Source organism: Aedes albopictus, chromosome 2 (genome assembly GCF_035046485.1).
Source record: "Aedes albopictus strain Foshan chromosome 2, AalbF5, whole genome shotgun sequence".
In the NCBI taxonomy this organism is placed as follows: Eukaryota; Metazoa; Arthropoda; class Insecta; order Diptera; family Culicidae; genus Aedes; species Aedes albopictus.
The window spans coordinates 469,204,886-469,226,439 of NC_085137.1; the positions used below are offsets into that span (position 1 = coordinate 469,204,886).

The 21,554-nt window shown below is 37.9% G+C and overlaps 1 protein-coding gene across 4 annotated transcripts in view; it reads right to left on the bottom strand.

The window, feature by feature from the left end:
* The window catches only part of LOC109418098 (uncharacterized), a 734,843-nt gene that overhangs the window by 290,175 nt on the left and 423,114 nt on the right, over window positions 1-21,554 (bottom strand). For all 4 annotated transcript variants that reach the window (XM_019692282.3, XM_019692283.3, XM_029870885.2 and 1 more), the window contains exon 3: window positions 20,612-20,762. In XM_019692282.3, the coding sequence (XP_019547827.1) occupies window positions 20,612-20,762 (151 nt within the window). The remainder of the gene's footprint in view (window positions 1-20,611; window positions 20,763-21,554) is intronic.

The window sequence follows — 21,554 nt, forward strand, 5'->3', positions numbered from 1 at the left end:
CCCTTACACTACTCATCTCTCATTACACTGTAGCCTCGGAGTCGGAGAGGCGACGAGACGTATCGAGCAGCAAGAAGGTGTCCGAGGTGTGCACATTGCCCTACTGACATTTACCCACCTCGAGAGGCGAGAGGCTCCATGTGACGTGCTGCTTGATGACTGTGACTTATGAGCATTCTCGACCTACTCCTCCGCAGCAGCGCAGGGCCCTACCGACGACGAACGTCACACTCACACCTCACTGCCGCCGCCGCCTCATACCGTTAGAATCGCTGTCGTGCCCCGTTAGAAGCACTCTACCTATCGGATGACGAACAGACGACGACATGACATTTGCAAAAACCCTACCCTACGTCGCGTCATCGTCCCTCCTAGCTGAGCTAGGGGATGACTTTTAAGATTCTAATGGAGAAGGTTACCCCGCCGCACCGAACCGGATCGAGAATGGTAGAATTCAATCCGAATCCACGCCAAATGGGGTTCGTCACTTTATTAGGTGAAGTCTTTTGTTTGGGGTCGGACGGTCGGTCGGCTCTGACTGGCTGGCTGGAGAGGAAGGCAGCCAAACCCAAGCGACGACGACGGGGATTTGCATAATCTTGAAGGTTGCGACCTACTCGTTCGAAGGGGTTTGCCAACCGGCGTTGATCGAGAAGGTGGCATTTCAGTTTCCTCGGAACATTGCCAATCGGAGGGTTTCAGGTGCCTCGCAAAATGTTACACGCGCGTTGGTTGAATTGACTCGGTCGCGGTAGGGTGCACATCGTTTCGTTCCGATTGGTAGCCATAATAGGGGGGCTGGGAAACCGGAACTACTACGGAAAGAAAGTGACTGTGAGGTAGCGTAGTTGACGTGACTCGTCAACTGCGCATTGATTCGTTCAAGTCATCGTCGCCGTCGTCGTTGGACGTAGGTATGGGGGCTCATAAATCATTCCGCTGATGTGATTTTCTCCCTCATTGAGTTGCACTGCGGTGTAGATAGTGGGCATTGTTGGAGTAGCTCAATATTTAATATTGATTTGGTGACTCAGGCGTGACTGCGAGGACGATGGTGTCACTACAACCAGTACCGCTACTTTCCATATAGGGACAATGGGACTTGAAGATTAATGATTTGATTGATGGTGATGGGTTTATTGTGATCGTAGAGGTATTGAATGTCATAAAATGGTTTTGATGCGGAATTTTATTTATTTTTTCATGAAATTACACTAGTTTACAAAATAAAACGAAAGTCGTGAACTTCTGTCAACGACCAAAATTTTTAAAGCATAATTTAGCGCTGATTTCGAAACCGTGCTTCAAAAAAATTAAAGTAGAACAGTTTTTGAGTTTTAGCCAATATCGAGTTCTACAACTTTTTAAAATATGGAATTTAATAAAATTCAAATATCTTGCGTTTTGTTCAACCAATTTCAAATCTTTCTCCATAAATTAAAAGCTGAATATAATACCATCCGATCATCTGAATACAGGTTTTGCGTCAGATTGATGAAATTCAAGATATTGGCGAGTTTTGAGGACAATCTCATTAAATTTTAGCAAAATTTTCAAAATTATATGAAGAAATGAGGGGGTTAGAAGCAGTTACAGTAAACAAATTCAGCTCAATCGGAGCATTGATTACGGAGAATGAGATGTGTGAAGTGAGCGACTTTGCTTAAAAATAGAACAAAAATCTATTTCAAATCATCAACCTTGTATGGAAAGTCGAAAAAATTTCCGCTCTACTGTAATTTTTTTCCTTCGCGTTTTCGAACTCAGGACATGATTCTACACCAAAACTAAGGGTATGCGGTATACCGAAAATTTTCGCCAAATACACCTCGAAACGAAATTCCGCGGAATTCCACGGAATTCAACCAGGCGAAATTTATGATTTTGAATTTCGTTTCGTTTCGTCAAATTCTAAAAATTTCGCCTTCAAAAAATAGATTTTGACGAAATTAAACGGAATTCCGCGGAATGTCTAACAAATTTCGAAAACAAGTACATTGTGTAAATCCCCTTTTTGAAATAGTTTAAATTTTCAGTGGATCTCTTGAAAGTGATTTACCATTTCATCTGTATGACCAGGGCTGGATGTACGGGGGGGGGGGGAGGTGGTGTCCGAGGGTGGTTATTCGGGCTCCGGGCCCCCACATTTAAGGCCCCCCTACAAAGACCTTTTTTGGTTAATTTACATCCACTTTATGTTTCATATTGCTCAAATACTGTTCGAAAACAAATAAATTTTTGTATGCTCATCACCAAGGGACCTTCGCATCCACTCAGGCCTCGGGCAATCCTTGATCCGGGCCTGTGTATGACGAAACGCTATTCACGGTTAAGCTCTTATTTCTTTCGTGTTAATAAGAAATCCTGTAGAATTTTCTGTAGGGTATTTTCTGATAAATTCAATCGTCTATCATTTATTTGAAAGTTGTAGATTTCAAGCTTTCTCTAGCTTAATTGGTAAACATCTAGTAGTTGATGTTTCCACATCATATGCTTCATGTTTCTGATAAACAATCGATATAAGAGCATCTCACAGAGCTACTAATTCTGGCACTGCAGTTTTGGGGAGTTAAACGAAAGTTTTAGATATTTCCCAACGTTTCGACTCGTATTATAGTCTTCTTCAGGGGATAATTCTGGCAATTTTTTTTTTCATTTGGGATTGCATTGAACCAGCCCCCCCCCCCCTACGGTCTTGTATAGATCTCTCGGTGTCTGACCTATTATACATTGGATACGTAGCGTTTACTCTTAATTTCACCTAATGAAGCAATTTTTTTCTTTGAACTACACATCTAGTGGAGGTAACGATTGGTTTGAAGATTGTGGCTTATTTGTAGTTCGAGCATCTTTTAGCATCATCACAATGATGCAACGCATTGGTGTGATCTTAAGTCATTGGAGTAATCTTATTCGGTTATTGGTGTAAATTTTGAAATTTTCAATATGTGTTGCTAAAAATTAAAAAAAATATCTGAGATCATTTGGGCATTTTGCGCTCTAACTCAGTCAATTTTGAACCAAATGACTTGATTTTTTTACGCAGTGAGATATGCAAAATTCTAAGTAAATTGCTACAATATTGGCTGACTTACAGCTCAAAGTGGTCAGAATTGGTTCAGAGCCCAAATGGTCCTCCACCCTTGTCACGCAAAGTTGGGTACTTATCTGAAATGTTTAGACATATCAAATTATATTTGAACACCTCTAGTCATTCATTCTGCATAAGATGCATGCTAATAGGAATTCAATTGTTAGTTTTGTGAGGAGATGTTTCCTAATTTGATCATCGAATTTGTAAGTAGTTCTATTTTTCAAGTGTATGTTTAGCTTACCGAAGACAAATCCAATGTCGGGTTTGATGTGAGAAACGGTAGAAAAACGGCAGCCCCAGCAACAAACCTAATGGAACTGTAGCAAATGAAGTCTTGAAGATGAGACTAAACGGAAACACCGCCAAGCCACCGCTAGAAAAAAATGCAAACACGCAGCATCCATTTCCTGATCAATTTAATATAACTGCAAAATTCCGCGGAACTTTTTCGAAAATTCCGTTTCGTTTCGAAAAATACCGAGTGAATTCGGATTTCGTATCGATCTCACGAAACACTTTTGAATTTCGTTTCGTTTCGTACCGCATTGCATCAGAAATTTCACATATCGTTTCGTTTCGTTTCGTTTTGAAAAAATCCCATACCGCATACCCTTAACCAAAACCAATCATCAGCTTACCGAGTTCAAAAATGCTGTAAACTAGTGTTATCAACATTTGCTGAAGACGGTTGGGTGACATAACGTCGAAAGACAAAAAGGCAAATGCCAAAACGTCGAAAGAACAAAACGTGGAAAGGACAAAATGTCGAACAATAAATGAATGGGTTTCATTTCGAGGAATAAAGAACTCACTCTTTGTTTTGACTCGTTTTCGACGTTTAGGCATTCGACATTTGGTCTTTTGATGTTTTGTCCCTAAGCTCAATCAAACTACTGTTCAATGGAAAACAAAAATTTTCTACAGACACCACCTTCTTTGAAAAATCATAGCTCAAGAACGAAACATCATAGACACGATTTTCATTTGTGAAATCATAAGCAAATTTTCTCAGCAATCAATAATATTACAAAATGCAAAATGTTTTCCACTGTTGAGGGAAATCGATTGGAAAAGTCGGAAAAACTATTTAGGAAGCCAGGGAAAATTATCAAAACTTTTTTTGGAAGGGAATTACTTAAGCTTCATTCTGTAAAATTTTCAAGATGTGTTTTTTTTTGCTCCTGAGTAATGACCAATTTTAAGGAAGTTGTTCAGATGTTGGTTGATTTTCGAAGATCTTGTTTATTAATTTACACAAAACTGATCATTACTCAGGAACGAAAAGAAATACATCTTGAAATTTTACAGAATATAGCTTTTAGCATTTCCTTCCAAAAATTTTTTTTGGGATTTTTTCCGGATTTTATGGAAAACAATATTCATATTGTATTTTTTTGGATTGCTGAGAAAATTTGTTCAAGATTTCATAAAAAAAAATTGTGTCTACGATGCACCGTTCTTGTGTTATGACTTTTCAAAGTAGGTGGTGTCCGTGGAAAATGTTTTTTCCACTGAAGTTATCCGAAAAATTAGGCGTCCCTGATGTTTCTCAATTTACCAGTATGTACGATTGTTAAAAAAATCCCCATCTGTCAAACTGTTTGAATTTTTTACTTCTAAGAAAATATTCCACAATGTTTAATATTTCCGAAATTCTGAAAAAAAAGTTTGAAAATTCTCCGAAAATTCAGAAATTTAACTGAAAGTTCAAACAATTTTAAGAAAATCCTTAACATTCTTTGAAACATTACAAGATTTTACTTAAAAATATTGATATTAGTCCGACAAACCATATATTCCAAAAAATTCGTAAAATTGGTTTAAAATTCAAAATCGAATATTCTAAAATTTTAACCGGGATACTTTGAAATTCTGCCAAAAGCTCCAATATATGATCGAAGGTTTATCCAAAAATTCCAAAATACTAGAATTATAAGTACCAAAAGCTCTGAAATTCAACTGAAAGTATCGAAATTATGATCAATATACAAAATTTTCTTCTAAAAATTTTGAAATTCCAAAGAAATTTTTTAGATTTTTCTTGAACATTGTGCAAATGAAAAACAAGTTGTAAGCCTCTGATTGATTTTTGACGGAAATCATGAGATTTCCCCCGGTAAATCTGAAAATTCTTCCATAAATTCAGAAACTTTGGGGATATTCCATCTAGAAGCCCGGAATTCCGACTAAACCGTGGATTTTTTTTTTTTTTTAAATTGTAAAATTGTAGCGAAATTTATGAAATTGCGAAGAGAGATGTTGAGATTCTTCCACCAAATTTAAATGTTGCACCTGGACAACACTTTTTACAATCGGCTCTGCACATGTCGATGTTCTACATCCGAAATTCTTGTATTCGGACGAAACGCAGAGGTTCTTAAACTTTAAAACGAAAAGCAGAAGTTCTTAGATTTTTGAATTGAAATAAAGGCTTCGTAATCATGATAAAACTTCCGAAATTCCATCAAATAATTTATTAATTTCAAAGAAAATGTGAAGATTTTTCCAGAACATTCTGCAATTCAAAAACAAAATTAAAATCTTTGCTGGAAATTTTGAAATATTGATTCTCTAGGTAAATCCAAAAATTCTGCCCCTGAATTCAGAAGCTCTGTTGTAAGCAAATTTATGAAATTCTGACAGAACCGTTTGAACTTGTCCGAAAAATTCTAAAATTGTACCAAGTTTTATGAAATTAGAAAAAATAACGTTTGAGTTTTTTTTTTTTTCAGAAAATTTAAATATTGCACCTGAACTACACACTTACATTCTGTTTCTGGGTTTTTATTTTTCACTGAATTCATTATTGTTTCAGTCTTTTTACTGAGTTCTGAACAGCAGATTCAACTCGGTAGACTCGGTAAGTTATATTTACCGTTTATTAGAATCAAAATTTACCGTTCGTCGGTAAGTTTTGATAATACATTTACTAAACTCATTAACACAGAAGTTTACCGAAAGAGACAACCGAGCGTACCAAGTTACGGTAAAACTATGCATTTCCTCATTTTTGGTTTTTGATTTTTTATTAAATAACGAAGCAATATTTTTGAAATCGGTCTTCATTCACATTCAAAGGAAGGATCAAAGTATGGCAGATATGGCACAAATTTCTCTGGAGCCGACCTACTGAAGGACCAAGGTATCTCCTGATATTTTTTCCTGTCGGAAAATGTTTTTCGTTTTTACAAAAAAAAAAAACATTGGTCAACATTCTTTAAAAAATGGTCTAAGGAAAACGAAAAACCATTTTCACCAGGGAAAAAATCAGTAAATACCTTGATCCTTTCTTTAAATGTGGATGAAAACCGATTTTGAAAATATTAATTCATTATTTAATAAAAATCAAAAAAACAAAAAAAAAGAGGAATGGATGCATTTGCCTCCAAAATGATGTTGGGAATTCCATAAAAGCGGAAAAAATCTTAGTGTCTACGACGAAAGTCCTAAGACTTCATCGGAGAGTTTCAAAACTCCTTAAACAATCCAAAATTCCGACGAATCAGGATAATTTTTGAAACAACCGTAAACTATAAAAATGCATAAACCCGCTGAAATTTTTAACTTTTGGCAAACATTTTGGAATTCCATAAGACATTTTGGAATCCTTGTGAACATTCCGAAAATCCTCCGGAAAAATATGGAATTCCGACGAAATAATGATACCTAAAAAATTTGAACATTCTGTAGTAAACGCAGATGTTTCTTCAAAAAAAATCTAAAATTTAGCTGAACATTTCAAAATTAGAGTAAAATACAGTGATTCTTTCGTTAAATTTGAAATTTGTACAGAGAACTCAATTTCAACCATCCCACAGTGGGAAAAATCGACCTAAAAAACGGATCTATTAACGCCGCTGGTTTCGGTACGAGAAGTTGACCGTTTCTGACGTAAAAAATTATGAGAAATCGATTAGTGCTAATTTCATTCACCGCACGGCACGGAAAGTGGTCCATTTTGTCCCATTTCGCCCCATTTTGCCCTTTTTTCATACAAAAAGAGAATCAAAATGTACTGTCAAACAACTAACACGACTGTAGATCATTGAAAATAGCTGCAAGTGTAATTGGAAGTTAATAGGAATCATAAGAACACATGAAAGATCCTTTCAAATGCTTATTTTGCCCCATATGCCCCAACAGCTGTCGGATATTCACACTTTTTCCTAATTATGAATGGATTTTCAATGTTACTGACTTGAAGTTGATTTGTTTTGGCATAAACAAAAAGCGCTAGATCTTTTACCACCAGAATCATCTTCGGGAGTTGTCCAATTTGCCCCATTTTGCCCGATTTTTTATGAAAAAATGAGATTTAAAATGTATTTATGAAAAACAAATACTGCTATGGAACATTGAAATTAGTTGTAGGTGCAGTTGGAAGCTAACAGATATCATGCGCATATATGAAAGATATTTTCCCTATTTTACCCTACATGCCCCAAAAACTGCTGGATAATAACATATTTTGCATGGTTTTGTCATGTCGTTGGATGCAAAACATGAAGCCCTGGATCATTTTTGATATATACAAATGCGGTACATCGATTAATACTACAATCATTCTCGGAATGGTATAAATAGTTGTCCATTTCACCCCAATTTACCATGATTTTTGTCATGTAATGAATAAATCAATTGGCCTGATTTTTTGTCAAGTAATGAATAAATTTCCCTTATTAGCATTGGTACTGAAACCAATGTTATCAAAAAGACATATATATTACTTTTTCTATATTTTCAGCTTTCGATGGGGAATTAAGGGCATAATAAGCATTTAATAAAATATGTCAAATATGCGCTAAACTGATTAAATAGGGCGTCCAAATTATATTTATTTAAGATGCCTCATTTAATCAGTTGTGTGCATATTTGCCACAAATTAAGATCAGGGTTAATGCTTATTATGCCTTGTATTCCCCGCCAAAGTCATATGTTTTAACTGTCCTTTCGATTACATTGGTTTCAGTAACAAAAATCCATCAATTCGGACATAAGTAAATGGGGAAAATCAATTCATTCAAGAGGCGACAACAAATCAGGGAAAATTGGTGTAAAATAGACAGCTCTTTGTACCCTCCCGTGAATGATTCTAAACCTTATCGATAAACCGTCTTTGTATATAAAAAATGATCTAGGACTTCATGTATTGCAATAGAAAAAATATTATCATCCAACCGTTTTAGGGGCATGTAGAGCAAAATAGGGAAAATATATTTCATTTATGCGCATGATAGCTGTTAGCTTCCAATTGCAACTAAAACTAATTTCAACGTTATATTACAGTATCTGTTTCTTATAAATACATTTTAAATCTCATTTTTCTATGATAATAGGGCAAAATGGGGCAAATTGGACAACTACTGATTCTGGTGATAACGGATCTAGCGCTTTTTGTTTATGCAAAAAAAAAAGGAATTCAAATCAGTAACATTAAAAATCCATTCATAATCATGTAAAATTTACAATTTCCAGCAGTTGTTGGGGCATATGGGGCAATGAAGGCATTTAAAAGGATCTTCCATTTATATTTATGATTTCTATTAACCTCTAATTACACCTGCAGCTATTTTCAATGATCTACAGTCGTGTTAGTTGTTTGAAAGTACATTTTGATTCTCTTTTTGTATGAAAAAGGGCAAAATGGGGCAAAATGGACCACTTCCCGTGCCGTGCGGCGAATGAATTTAGCACCAATCGATTTCTCGTACTTTTTTACGTCAGAAACGGTCAACTTCACGTACCGAAACCAGCGGCGTTAAAAGATCCGTTTTTTGGGTCGATTTTTCCCACTGTGCATCCTCTGGAAGGCCGCACAACTCAAATACAGAAAAAAAACTCTACCGTAAATTTAAAAATATTCTTCCACTTATCTGAAAATCTGGCAAAAGCTTTAGAAACTCCGGTGAAAACTGTGAAACTCTGCCAACATTCCGACGAAAATCCAGAAATTCTTCCGAAAAATTATCATCAACCGAGCGTACCGAGTTGAATATGCTGTTAGGATTTCAGCAAAAAAGATAAATTAGTTAATTTAAAAAAATCCGACGAGTTCAGAAACTTCAAAAAACTGATAAAACCCTGAAAATTATCCGGAAAATGTTCTTAACTCATCAAAAAACATAGAGAAATGGACATTCCTCAGAAAGCTCTTGACCTTCGACAAACATTTTGATATTTCATCAGAAAATTCCGAAATCCTTGGGAACATCCCGAAATTCCTCAGGAAAAAAATCTGGAATTCCGATATTCCGAAAATATAAGAAATTCACCCGGACAATTCGTAAATGCCAATGCTTTACCGGAAAAGCCATTATCGAACATTTTAAAATTTTGACGGATATCATGAGATTCTTCAACTTATCTGAAAATTCGGTATAGACTTTAGAAAACTCTGGTGAAAGTCATTGGACTCTCAATGCAAATATTGAATTCCACCAAAACTTCGGAGAAAGTCCGTAGATTCTTCCGAGAAATTCGTAACAACCGAGCGTAACGAGTAAAATTGTAAAAAGACGGAAAAATAATAGACGAAAGTACTTAAACTTCATCTGATAATTTCAAAACTCATAAAAAATCAGAAATTTCGGAAAATCATGAGAATTCGTCAAATTCTGACAGAAACTTTGAAAAGCTGACAGAAATCTAGAAAATTCTCCTGAAAATACTGAAGCTCATGTAAAAACATTGAAAAATGGAAACCCCCTGAGGAAATTATTTGCTTTCGGCAAACATTTCGAAGTTCCATCAAAAATTTCTGGAATCTTTGTGAACTTTCAAAAACTTCTCCGAAAAATTTTGAAATTCTTGAATCCGACAAAATAATGGCATTTACTCGGGAAATTTGAAAATTCCACCGTAAACGCTAATGTTTTACCGGAAAATTCCAAAATTTAGCGCAAAATTTCGAAGATCGAATGAAACTACCGCGATTTTCCATTTGTGAGAACATATTGACAATATCCTCCGGAATGTCGTATAACTCAAATTAAGAAAAAATCTCTGCTGTAAATTTAAAAATATTGACGAATATCACGAGATTCTTCCACTTACTTGAAAATTTGTTAAAAATTTCAGAAACTCTGGCGAGAGTCATGAAACTCTTAATGAAAATTCCGACAAAAGTCAAAAGATTCTTCCGAAAATTGTCTGACAACCAAGCTTAATGAGTAAAACTATTGGGAACTCAGTAAAAAAAGAAAAATAATCCTAGTGTGCACGACGAAGGTCCTAAAACTTCATCTGATAATTTCAAATCTCTTAAAAAATCAGATATTCCGTTGAATCAGGAGAATTTGTTAAAATTTGCCGGAAACATTCACAAAAGCTGACAAAAAGCGTAAAAGTTCTCCGGAAAATTCTGAAACTCATCCCAAAACTTTGAATAAACATGGATAAACACCCTAACATTGCTCAGGAAATTCTTAGCATTCGACAAACATATTAAAATTACATCAGAAAATTCCAAAATCCTTAAGAACATCCCGAAAATTCTCCGGTAAAATTTGAAATTCTGGAATTTCGACAAAACAAAGATATTTGCTTGGAAAATTTGAAAATTCCGTCGTAAACGCTGATGTTTTATCGAAAAATTCTGAAATTTAAAATAACATAAAATTTTGAAGTTGGAATGAAATTATTGTGATTCTTTCGTTAAATATGAAAATTTTGCCAAAAATTCCGAAATTTTAATGAAATTTTTGAAATAGCTCCGGAAGGTTGTGCTACTAAAATTTAAAAATATTGACGGAAATGAAGAGATTCTTCCACCAACCTTAACATTTAGTAAACAACTTCAGAAACTCTGGTAAAAATCATGAAACTTTTGACGGAAATACTGAATTCTGCCAAAGTCCCCACGCATATCCAGAGATTTTGTCGAAAAAATCTTAAATTTTGCCGAAAATCTCCAAATTTTCAGATTTTTTCAGGAAATGTTAAAAATGCTTTTCAAATTTAGAAATTACGACAAAAATCCTGAGATTGAACCGGAAAATTAAAAAAAAAATAAGCTGCCAAGGATAACCAGCATTTACGACAAATAATGAAAAAATCTTCTTTTACTTCTTTTATTCGAGAATTTCAACTAAAGCTATATTTTCACAAAAGTAAAATGTAATAATATTGTTAAAAACAACAAATGATTTCGACTCAGTTATGCCCATGAGGCGCCCGAGCCTTCCAAATAAACGAATAAGAAAAAAATCTTCACAAATGAAAAATTCAAATTGTGCTAAAAAATCCAAAATGCTAACGAAAATCCTGAGAATCCTCTAGAAATTTCTGTTAGTCATCCTTACTTTCCTAAATTATAGTCAACAAGTTAAGTCTGGAAAATTTCAAGCACTTGACAAAAATATGCTGGTAAAAATCTTGAAGTTTCACCGGTAAACTCTAAAATTCTCCAGGATGCGGGAAAATTTAGTGGTTTCATAAAAAAGTTAAATTCGATACAAACCTAGACATATTTCCTGGAATTTTTATCTGGAATTTGTTTGAAAATTTTGAAATTATGGTAAAATCCTTCGGATTCCGTCAGTGAATAATGAAACCCTGGTGAAAACAAGAAATCATTATTTTCTTCCGCAAAGTTTAGAAATTCCGATTAAAGCGATAAACTTTTTCAAAAAATTCCATAATTTACAATAGTTTTGGTATTTTGACATTACGCAGACGGTGGTTTAGGTGATTTTACTTTCCTAGTATAGCTAATGTAGACCTCAGTGGTGCTTGGACAAGATTATTATTCAACTCTCCAACAGCAACAATACCGAAAGACCAAAAATTTTTGTTCCTAAGAAAACCTACAGGGGATAGACAAAATGATCGGGACAGGCAAAATTTTCACTTTCCAAAAAATGTTCAACTAGCTGTAACTTTTCGAAAAGTGCATCAAATATTCTCAAATTTTTACTGTAAGTTCTTCAACTAGTTGTGTATCAGTGGACAAAATTTGGAAAAGATCGGACCATTCTTCACGAAGTTATAAAGATTTTTGGAAAAGATTAAATTATCCGATAGCAAACTTTGAGCTGTTATATCTCCGGATTCAATGAGCCGATTGCAATGAAATTTTGACCATTCATGACTTATATAATGAACTCTAGAAATCATTTGGCTTAACTTGAAATTTTTAACAAGCGAAAAAGTTATAGCGATTTTATTTTTTTCACGATTTTTTAGTAAATTGGTCTATTTTTAATATGCATCCCATTACTTTTTCAATTTATTGGCGGCTATGTTGTTACTTTCTTTCAAAACGCATTTATATATAAGTCAATTAGAGGGAAACTAAATGAACTATAATTTGCATCTTGAATTTTGTAACGATGTTGATGTTTTGGATAATTTGGTGTTTTATTAGAAAAATAATCTAATCGTTATAATTTTCTTCCGTGGTAAGAATATTAAGTTAAGTCAATGGTTTTTCATAGCTCATCATATAAGTCTTAAATGGTCAAAATTTCATTGCATTCGGTTCATTGAATCCGGAGATATAACAGCTCAAAGTTGGCTATCGGATAATTTTACCTTTTTCAAAAATCTTTATTTCTTCGTGAAGAATTGTCCGATCTTTTCCAAATTTTGTCCACTGATACACAACTAGTTGAAGAACTTACAGTAAAAAATTGAGAATATTTGATGCACTTTTCGAAAAGTTACAGCTAATTGAACATTTTTTGAAAAGTGAAAATTTTGCCTGTCCCGATCATTTTGTCTATCCCCTGTAGAACCAGATTACATTTCCACGTACGACCTCGCATTAAATCCAGTCAAATCACACGGAGCTTGACGAAGGTAATTTTCCAGCCAGCTGATTTCTGGGTCGCCCGAGTCATTCACAACAACTGCTGCTAGTACCAGACCCTTGCACCCCTGCGCGTCGCGTCCGTCCAACCATAGCTGGCAGCAATTCTGAGTGCCTGCAAAAACCACTTACCGCACGCCATTTGAAAGGTACTTAACGGCTTGCGGTTGACTTAATGCTCTGGTGCTGCTTGCTACTACTAGCACTAGATACTCCGGCACATGATGATGGAAGGGATAATAATGCGAGCCCTTACGGACGGACACACAGATCACCGTTCACTTACTCGCACATCGTCGTTGTCGTCGTCATCTAGGTAGAAGTGGGGCTCTGCCTCTGTCTGTCGGCTTAGGGCATCAACGTCATCTTCAGCTTCATCATCACATGTGGTACTGCTACAGCTATATCTCCTCTAACTACAGTGCCTACCTACATATCGCGACTCCCGTCGCTGCATGTAGGTACCAGATCCATCATAAAAAGCAGTTTATATTTCATTTCATTTTCATTAGTTGGCACCAACCAGCCAGCAGCATCAGTATCTCCGACGCTGAAGATGAGTCCATAACCACACTGCGCCGCATACGGCGACGATGCGATGGATTTGACTGATTGTTCAACCGCAGAAGATGGCGCTGCCGCACGGGGCCTTCTCCCGGTAACGGTGCCTAGTGTAGGTAATCCAAAACCAGTTAGATGAGTGGCGCGAGTGAGCCGATGGGAAAGAGTAGTGGGTTATCATCCTCTTTTGAGGCTTCGAACGGGTCAAACGAAAACGAAAGCGCGCCACTCGTGATGACCCGGTGATGGTTTTGACCATCGATCATTGCGGAGTGGTTTTGGTGTTTGGATGACTCGTTGGATCTTGTTTGCTGCGCATTTGATTATATTCAAATAAGGAAGGGCGATGGTTTTTGGCTTCTCGAGGAAGGGAAAATCTAGATTATATAACACTTCTCAATTTGAGTATCATACATGCGTAACTACAATGATTGATTTGTCGTCAAAGATGTTCTCTGTCGTTAGATTATTAGACCGAATAATCATTAGACCAAATGCACATCAGGCCGATTGGATGTTAGACTTATCGGATAGTAGTACTCAAAAGACCAGCGTGTGATTCGAAGAAAAAGAAGAAACTGTAAGAAGCTTCTGTATGAAGAGAGCTTGAATGTTGTAGCGCAGAAACCAAGAATAAGAACGATATGTGCAGGTTTTATGCAACTGTCAATGGTGTACTGCACCAGTAATCATAATGAGCAATAACTGAGAAAAAAATCTGACACATAAAACAATGGTGGCTGCTTGGAGGAAGATGTGTTGACTATTATCAACAATAAAGATGTTCCTGGAAACCAAACAATAGGATTACATACAGGGGATGGCCAAAATGTTTGGGATAGGCAACTTTTTTTTCTCTCACAAAAAAGTTCAACATGCTATAACTATCCATAGAGCGCATCAAAAAATCTCAAATTTTGACTGTTTGTCAACCTATTATATGTGCATCATTGGTACAAATTTGGGCTCGATTGATTAATATATCGCAAAGTTAGAACCGTTCGGGTAAAACACTATTTTTTAGACAACTCATTTTTGAGCTGTTATATCTCGGAAACCAGTGAACCTAATTGAATGAAAATTTGAATGTACACTAACCATATGTAAATGCTTCACAAACTATAAAAACATAGGTACTTTTTAAACGTTGAAAAAAGTTATCAAAGACTGACACTTTTTGGATTTTTCTCAAAAAAATGTAATTTTTTTACATCAATGTCAATAAATTTTAGTGTTGACATCCAAAGATTTTCCACTTCTGTTCTCAAGTTATCTCTAATCAGATATATTAGAGCCTATTTATATTGAAGGAAGAACATAATAAGTAATTTTTGTGTGGTATTGTAAATTTGACTTATTTTCCTCTATATGGGTAAAAATTTCAATCCGGTATAACTTAATTTGCCGTAAGAAAATATTACATTTTATAACGTCGTAATAAGTATCAATATATTGTTGACAAACGTTAAAAAATTCATTCAATTCGGTTCACTGGTTTCCGAGATATGACAGTTCAAAAATTAGTTGTCCAAATAATAGTGTTTTACCCAAACGGTTCTAACTTCGCGAAAAATTAATCAATCGAGCCCTAATTTGTACCAATGATGCACATATAATAGGTTGACAAACAGTCAAAATTTGAGTTTTTTTGATGCACTCTATGAAAAGTTACAGCATGTTGAATTTTTTTGTGCGAGAAAAAAAGTTGCCTATTCCAAACATTTTGGCCATCCCCTGTAGTTGTTGAAGGTCCAACAGTATAGAATCACTAATACTAGATGAAGTTAAAAATAGCTAAGGAATGCTTAAGGATCTGACAAACAGCAAGGCTTCTGGAAAAGACGAGATCTCGGTCGATTTTCTCAAGCACGGAAGCGAGCAGCTACATCAATCAATCCACCAGATTATGGTACAGATCTGGGAGGATGAAGAATTGCCTACCAGCTGGTTGGATGACCTCATATGTCCAATCTTCAAAAAAGGGCACAGACCTTTTAAATTCGGCATATAAGATACTGTTGACGGTTCAAATGTTTAACCTGCGGATGAACCTAGATAAATTTCGGAACTATAACTTGCAGACTCACCATCTGTTCAGCGTACGATTCTGTGAAAATAAATGTGCTTTGGCAGATAATGTCAGAACATGGTTTTCCGGCGAAACTAATTAGGATCAAAATCAAGTATTCGGATCGCAGTTCGGATCTACTTCGTGATGCTCTTTCAAATTTTCTGTTCAACATTGCACTCGAATGAGCGATGAGAAGATCTGGCGTGCAGAGGAATATCATTACACGGTCGCTCGACTTTGCGGACGATATTGATCTCATCGGCATCAGTCGTAGGGCAGTGGAGGAAGCTTATGAAGAGAGAGACAGGGATTAACTCTACCAAGACGAAGTACATGATAGCGGGTAGAGATAGAGGCTGGCCTAGTGGTGTTAGTGCTGTGGTAGTGATTGTTGGGGATGTGTTTGAAGTTGTTGAAGAATTTGTTTATCATGCGACATGTGACAATGACGTTTCCTGCGAAGTTAAAAGTCGTATTGCAGCTGCGAAAAGAGCTTTTAATGGATTGCGTAACCAGCTTAGGTCCCCAACGAAATTTGCTCTGTATAAGACGCAGATTCTTCCGATTGCCCTCTGCGGTCACGAGGCGTGGACGTTGAAGGAGGTAGACCGAAAAGCTTTCGGAGCATTCTAGCGCAAAGTGCTGCGGACAGTGCTCGTGGAAACAAGAAAATGGAGTGTGGCGCAGACGCATGAATCACGAGTTGTTCCAAGTGTACAAAGATACGAATATTGGGAAACGTACAAAATATGGCAGACTTCAGTGGGCTGACCATGATTTCTCAGTCATTTATGTGAGGAACTTCAGAAGACCAAACATCGAGAACGTTACACAGGAGCCGGATATTAGCGTCTGATACTCGAGAGCGTTGGGGTCTCCAGTTAGCCTAGTGGTTAAGGCTTTGGATCGCCAATCCGGAGACGGCCGGTTCGATTCCCGTTCCAGTTGGGAAAATTTTTTCGATTCCCTGGGCATAGTGTATCGTTGTACTTGCCTCACAATATACAAATTCATGCAACGGCAGGCAAAAAAAAGCCCTTCAATCAATCAATAACTGTGGAAGTGCTCAAAGAACACTAAGTTGATACGGGCAGACCAAGTCTCAGTGAGGACGTAGCGCCATAATTAAGAAGAAGAACTCGAGAGCGTTACAATTAAGCGCCGCAGCATCTGAGAAAAGATTTTGCTGTAGAAAGAAAAATCAGCATGAAGAGAGTCTCGTTACTGAGTCGTAAAGCAGTTGGAGACAAAATAATATGCAAAAATTTTACGAAACACTGCGAAGGTATGCGGAGATAAACAGTGCCGTCTTCAGTCATGTGCAACGACTGTGGAGGTAACTTGCAGATAGATTAAACTATGGTCCCAAGCAACACACATGTTGTATAAGAGCGACGACAGCGCTTGTTTTGGTTGTATAGAAGTTAGTTGGAAGTAATTTTAACATTGTGTTGGAATAACGTTAAATAAACTTCTATACAACCAAATCTTGCGCTGTCGTAACTTTTATATAACATGTGTGTTGCTCGGGGTAGGTACAACTAGCTATTAGGTGAAAAGTTTACTTCATGAATGGAGAGAATGTTAGCGCATAAGTGCCGATGGACAAGCTGTGGGTGGAGACCCCCGCCTAGCTAAAACGGCTATCCAGGAACTTGGAGTACATCATGGCTGCTGGAAAGGACAAACTCCCCATTTCAAAAACACGGTAGTGACCGTTGCACGCTCCACGAAAGTTGCGTTTGCGAACAATACTAGACATTAAAGAAGAAAACAACATCTGGAGGCGTCGCGTGATTCAAGAGGGCTAACAAAAGGATATTGCCAAGCTAATAAAACTCGGCAGGCTGAGTTGAGCTGGTCACATGGCTAGGAAGCCGGAAGAACGAAAGAACGAAAGATAATGTTCAGTAGAGATCCGGGAAAAGGCCGGCATTTCCACGGCATATTCAGTATTGTGCATCATAAAATGTTATAATGATGGTAACTATGGCAACGACGGTTTCAGGATGATCTTCGAAAGAAAGGAGCAAAAGAACAATCTCTAGGAGGTTTTAAGAGCTAACAATAGATAATCTAAGGGAGATTTGCACATACATAGGTTTCGTGGATCTCAGAGGGATTCAGAGGAGATTTAGGAGGAATCCAGGAGAGTTCAGGAGGTCTCAGGAACATTTTGGGAGATCTCTGGAGGATTCAGGAGGATTTCAGGGATATCCTAGGGATGCTTCAGAGGATTTCATGGGGGTTTTAGTGTAATTTCATGGATTTCCATGAGATTTAGAGGGTTCAGAGGGTTTCAAGGGGCCTGAGGAGTGTTTCAGGGGTCCCAAAGAGATTCAAGGACGTTCGAGAGGTTTCAGAAAGGTCCAAATGGCTTTTCAGGGGCGTTTCTGGGAGCTTCACGATCAGGATCCTCAGGAGAAGGGGTCTTTCAGGGGTGTAAAACTTGAAGCATTTGAAGCGTTTAATTGACAAATTAAGAGATACATTTAAAAAGACACTACACCGTCTTCAACCAGAGGTTGCACAGACTGAACAATCACTAACATTAGGCAACGGACAACACGGAACACCCAGTGGACCAATGAAGGATTTTTCGTTTGACGAAAAGTTTCCTCCGACTGGAGCGGGAATCGAACCCTCACTCCGTGGCACTCACAATACGCCTAAACGACTGAAGCCGCTAACCGCACGGCCACGAAGCCCTTAGAAGAAACTTATTCTGGTAGAATTCGAACCCACGACTCTGCATCCGGCGTATCAACCAACTAAGTCACATAACAAGCTCACGATTCTATGGAGAAGAAAATCAAACTGGATTCGAAGCTCGATCCTAGCCGGGTTCGTTTTTGACAACATTATCTCTCCTTCGGCTCACAGATGTCAATCGTACGGACTACGAAACAAACAACAAGTGGAGCATTTCAGGGAATTTCATGAGAATTTATGGTGAAATGCAGGAGGTTTCAGGAGATCTAAGAAGCAATCTCAGGGGTGTTTAAGAAGAACTCAGGGAGTTTCAAGGGTCTCAGGAGCGTTTCGAAGGGTATCCGCAGGTTTCATGGGCGTTTCAGGGGGTCTCAGGAGGATTCTGGTACAATTCAGGGGATCTCTGGAGCGTTTCAGGAGTTCCCAGAGAGTTTCAAAGGGTTGAGAAGGTATGGTGGAGAGGATCCCAGCAGGGGCTCTATAGATTTTCTGGGGTGTGAGTGGCGTTTCAGGGAGTATCAGGAAGTTCCATTTAATAAATTTCCCAAATGGAGGAGAACTTGCCTCTGTAGATGACCAACTGATACCTGATCAGAAGGTTCCATGAGGGTTCCAGGGGGTCTTGGAAAGTCTTATTTGTGTTTCAGGCGGTTTCAGTTACGGCCTGGAGGTCCTGAATCCCTCTGAAACGCTTCTCGAACCTCTTGAAGCGCATCTGCAAGCATTAAGCTCTCTAAATCTCCCCGGGAACCCTTTTAAACCAATTTGGCCCAATCTCAGATCCGCAGCAGCAAACACTTTTCACCAGAACTTTTGAGTTTCTGATTCTAATTGATCTGATTTATGCACAAAATTTCCACTCTACCCAAGTAACATTTTTTAGTCAAATGGACTAGCAGAGCTTCTTAAAACCATTACAAAACCAAAACAAAATATATTAAGTTTTATAATGGCTTCAAAACCTAGGCAATAGAAAATGTTCATTAAAATGTTATTAGAGCAGTCCATGACATAAAGAGTGGTGAATGAAAAGAAATAAGCCTTGTCAGATAATGTCAGAACATGCTCTTCCGGTGAAGCTTTTTAGGCTGATACGTGTAACGCAGAATGGTTCAAAATCAAGTGTTCGAACGGCATACGAAGTGCTCACCTCGTCTGTTATCTTAGATCGACTGAAGCAGGGTGAAGCACTATTAAATTTAGAGCAGTCCTAGTCATGTTAGTTCTGAGGCAGACCGTCAACTCACTTGTGATAAGTTGGCAATTTGGCCGATAGAGGCGCTATGCAGAAGTAGTGGCTAAGTACATTCGCCAGAAGAAGCACTCTTTAGTTATCGCATGCGACGGTCCAAGATCTAATCAACTTCAAATAATGATGTCTTCGGTAAAGTTGTTCAGAACGTCAAGAAAAATCTGACAAGTCTTCAATTGATTGCTGATTTTGCCACCAGATGATGTTGTCAAGTGAAATTTAGAGCTACCCTTTCTTGGGATCCAAAGCAGATAGAACAGTTTCGTCTTCAGCAAAGTTCTATAGAAAGTCAGAAGTAAACTGAAGATTTCTAATAGGTTGGCAATCTGGCCACTAGGTGGCATTAGTCATCAAGTGGAGTGGATCAATACTTCCCCAGATGACTAGCGCCACCTAGCGGCAACATTTCTATGTTAAACATTGAACATTGCCAGATTGCTTTTGACGTCATGAATCGTGGGTTATCACATGTGACTGTGCTATGCATGGTCCCATTTATAATTGTGCTCATGGGTACATTCAAATTTGTCATTGAACAAAGAGTTTTTCGATTAGCTTAGCTTAGCTTAACTTAGCTTGGACTGATCCGAACCAATTATGAAGCAATGAATAGCTTAATGTTGACTGGGAGTGGTCATAAACATTCTTTCAGTACAAGTTGCAGAGACTCACTTTAACGAGCATTAATGGCACCGGCTACGTCCTTGCAGTCAGGTTGAAAACAAAAATTTTCTCGATTTGAAAAAAAGAAGCGAACCTCATAAATGAAACATTCTCAAAAACATGGTTTAAAATCTGGAAGCTTTCCATGTGTTAATGACAATAACTACTGCACCTGCAGTATTGATGCTCCTCTCTAGTCAAGACACTACACTTCACCTATTCCGCAATTTCCCACACCTAAGCGGAAATGGACGCATTTGGTTTCACATTTCTCCGTATCACATTTAAACAGTCTCCGGCGATGATGGCTGTTGGTTGACACATCAGCGCAGTGCAATGAGCATCGCACTCAATTATCACCGTTTAGCTCATGCACATTGCACATGTTTGTTACGTTTGTCGTTCATTATGATCGCAGTCTCAGTCGATGAGCCGCCACAAACAACCTACCTTATAGAGTTTCTCCTTCTGGTACCAGACGTCTTCCTCTTCCTCCTGGGCGATGAATGTCGAGTCTAGGTTCAGGTCGTCCCGCGAACGGGACAAAATTTTACGCCGTGACACCATCTCACGCGGTAGGGTGGCCTCGAGGGAGCCCAAGCTGGAATTCGGAAAGAAGGAAAAAGTGGAGGGTTAGTACAGGATTTTGTAATGTTGAAAATCTTAAGCTAATATGGTAATAACTGGTGAAACACATCAAAGAGAGTTCTCCGTTAATAACTGTAGAAGTGCTCAAAGAACACTATGCTAAGAAGCTATATATTACGTCAAGACACTGAACTAAAAGTTCTTGAAAAGAACAGTTATGAAGAGGCTTAAGCAAATCTAAGCCTCAAAAAGCTTGAACGTTCTCTACAAGTTCCGCGTTGAGTTGAACCTTACAATGATCTAATGGGATAAATTTGTAAACAATTACGTCTCGTATTCTGCTCTGGGATGACTAATGAGGATCAAATTTACGGAATTCAACGGCGATAAAATCATACTCCGCACAGCAACCCCGGAAGTTCAACTCAAAAGCAACATCTTCCAAACATCTTGACGCTGCTGTCGCAGCTCATCAAATTAGTCATAAACGACCTCTCCATCTCTAACCACTCGGAATTGCCACTCTAAGCGCACCGGGACGGGGAACCGACACCAATTTCGACGCGTGGGCAACACCAGCGCATTCGGTGTCCGTCCTTAAACTTGCTGAAACAACGTCGACGACATCGGCGACACCGAAGATGATGACATCTCCCTCATCATCCATTCATCAATCCTCGCACGCTCGGTTTTCCGCATTGCCCTCCGCTCGCACTCGCTCGTGGTCCTAATGCCGCATGCTCGGCCATTACACAGAAGTTATATAACCATTTACCATTCCGAAGAGCCTCAGCGCCAGTGCCGC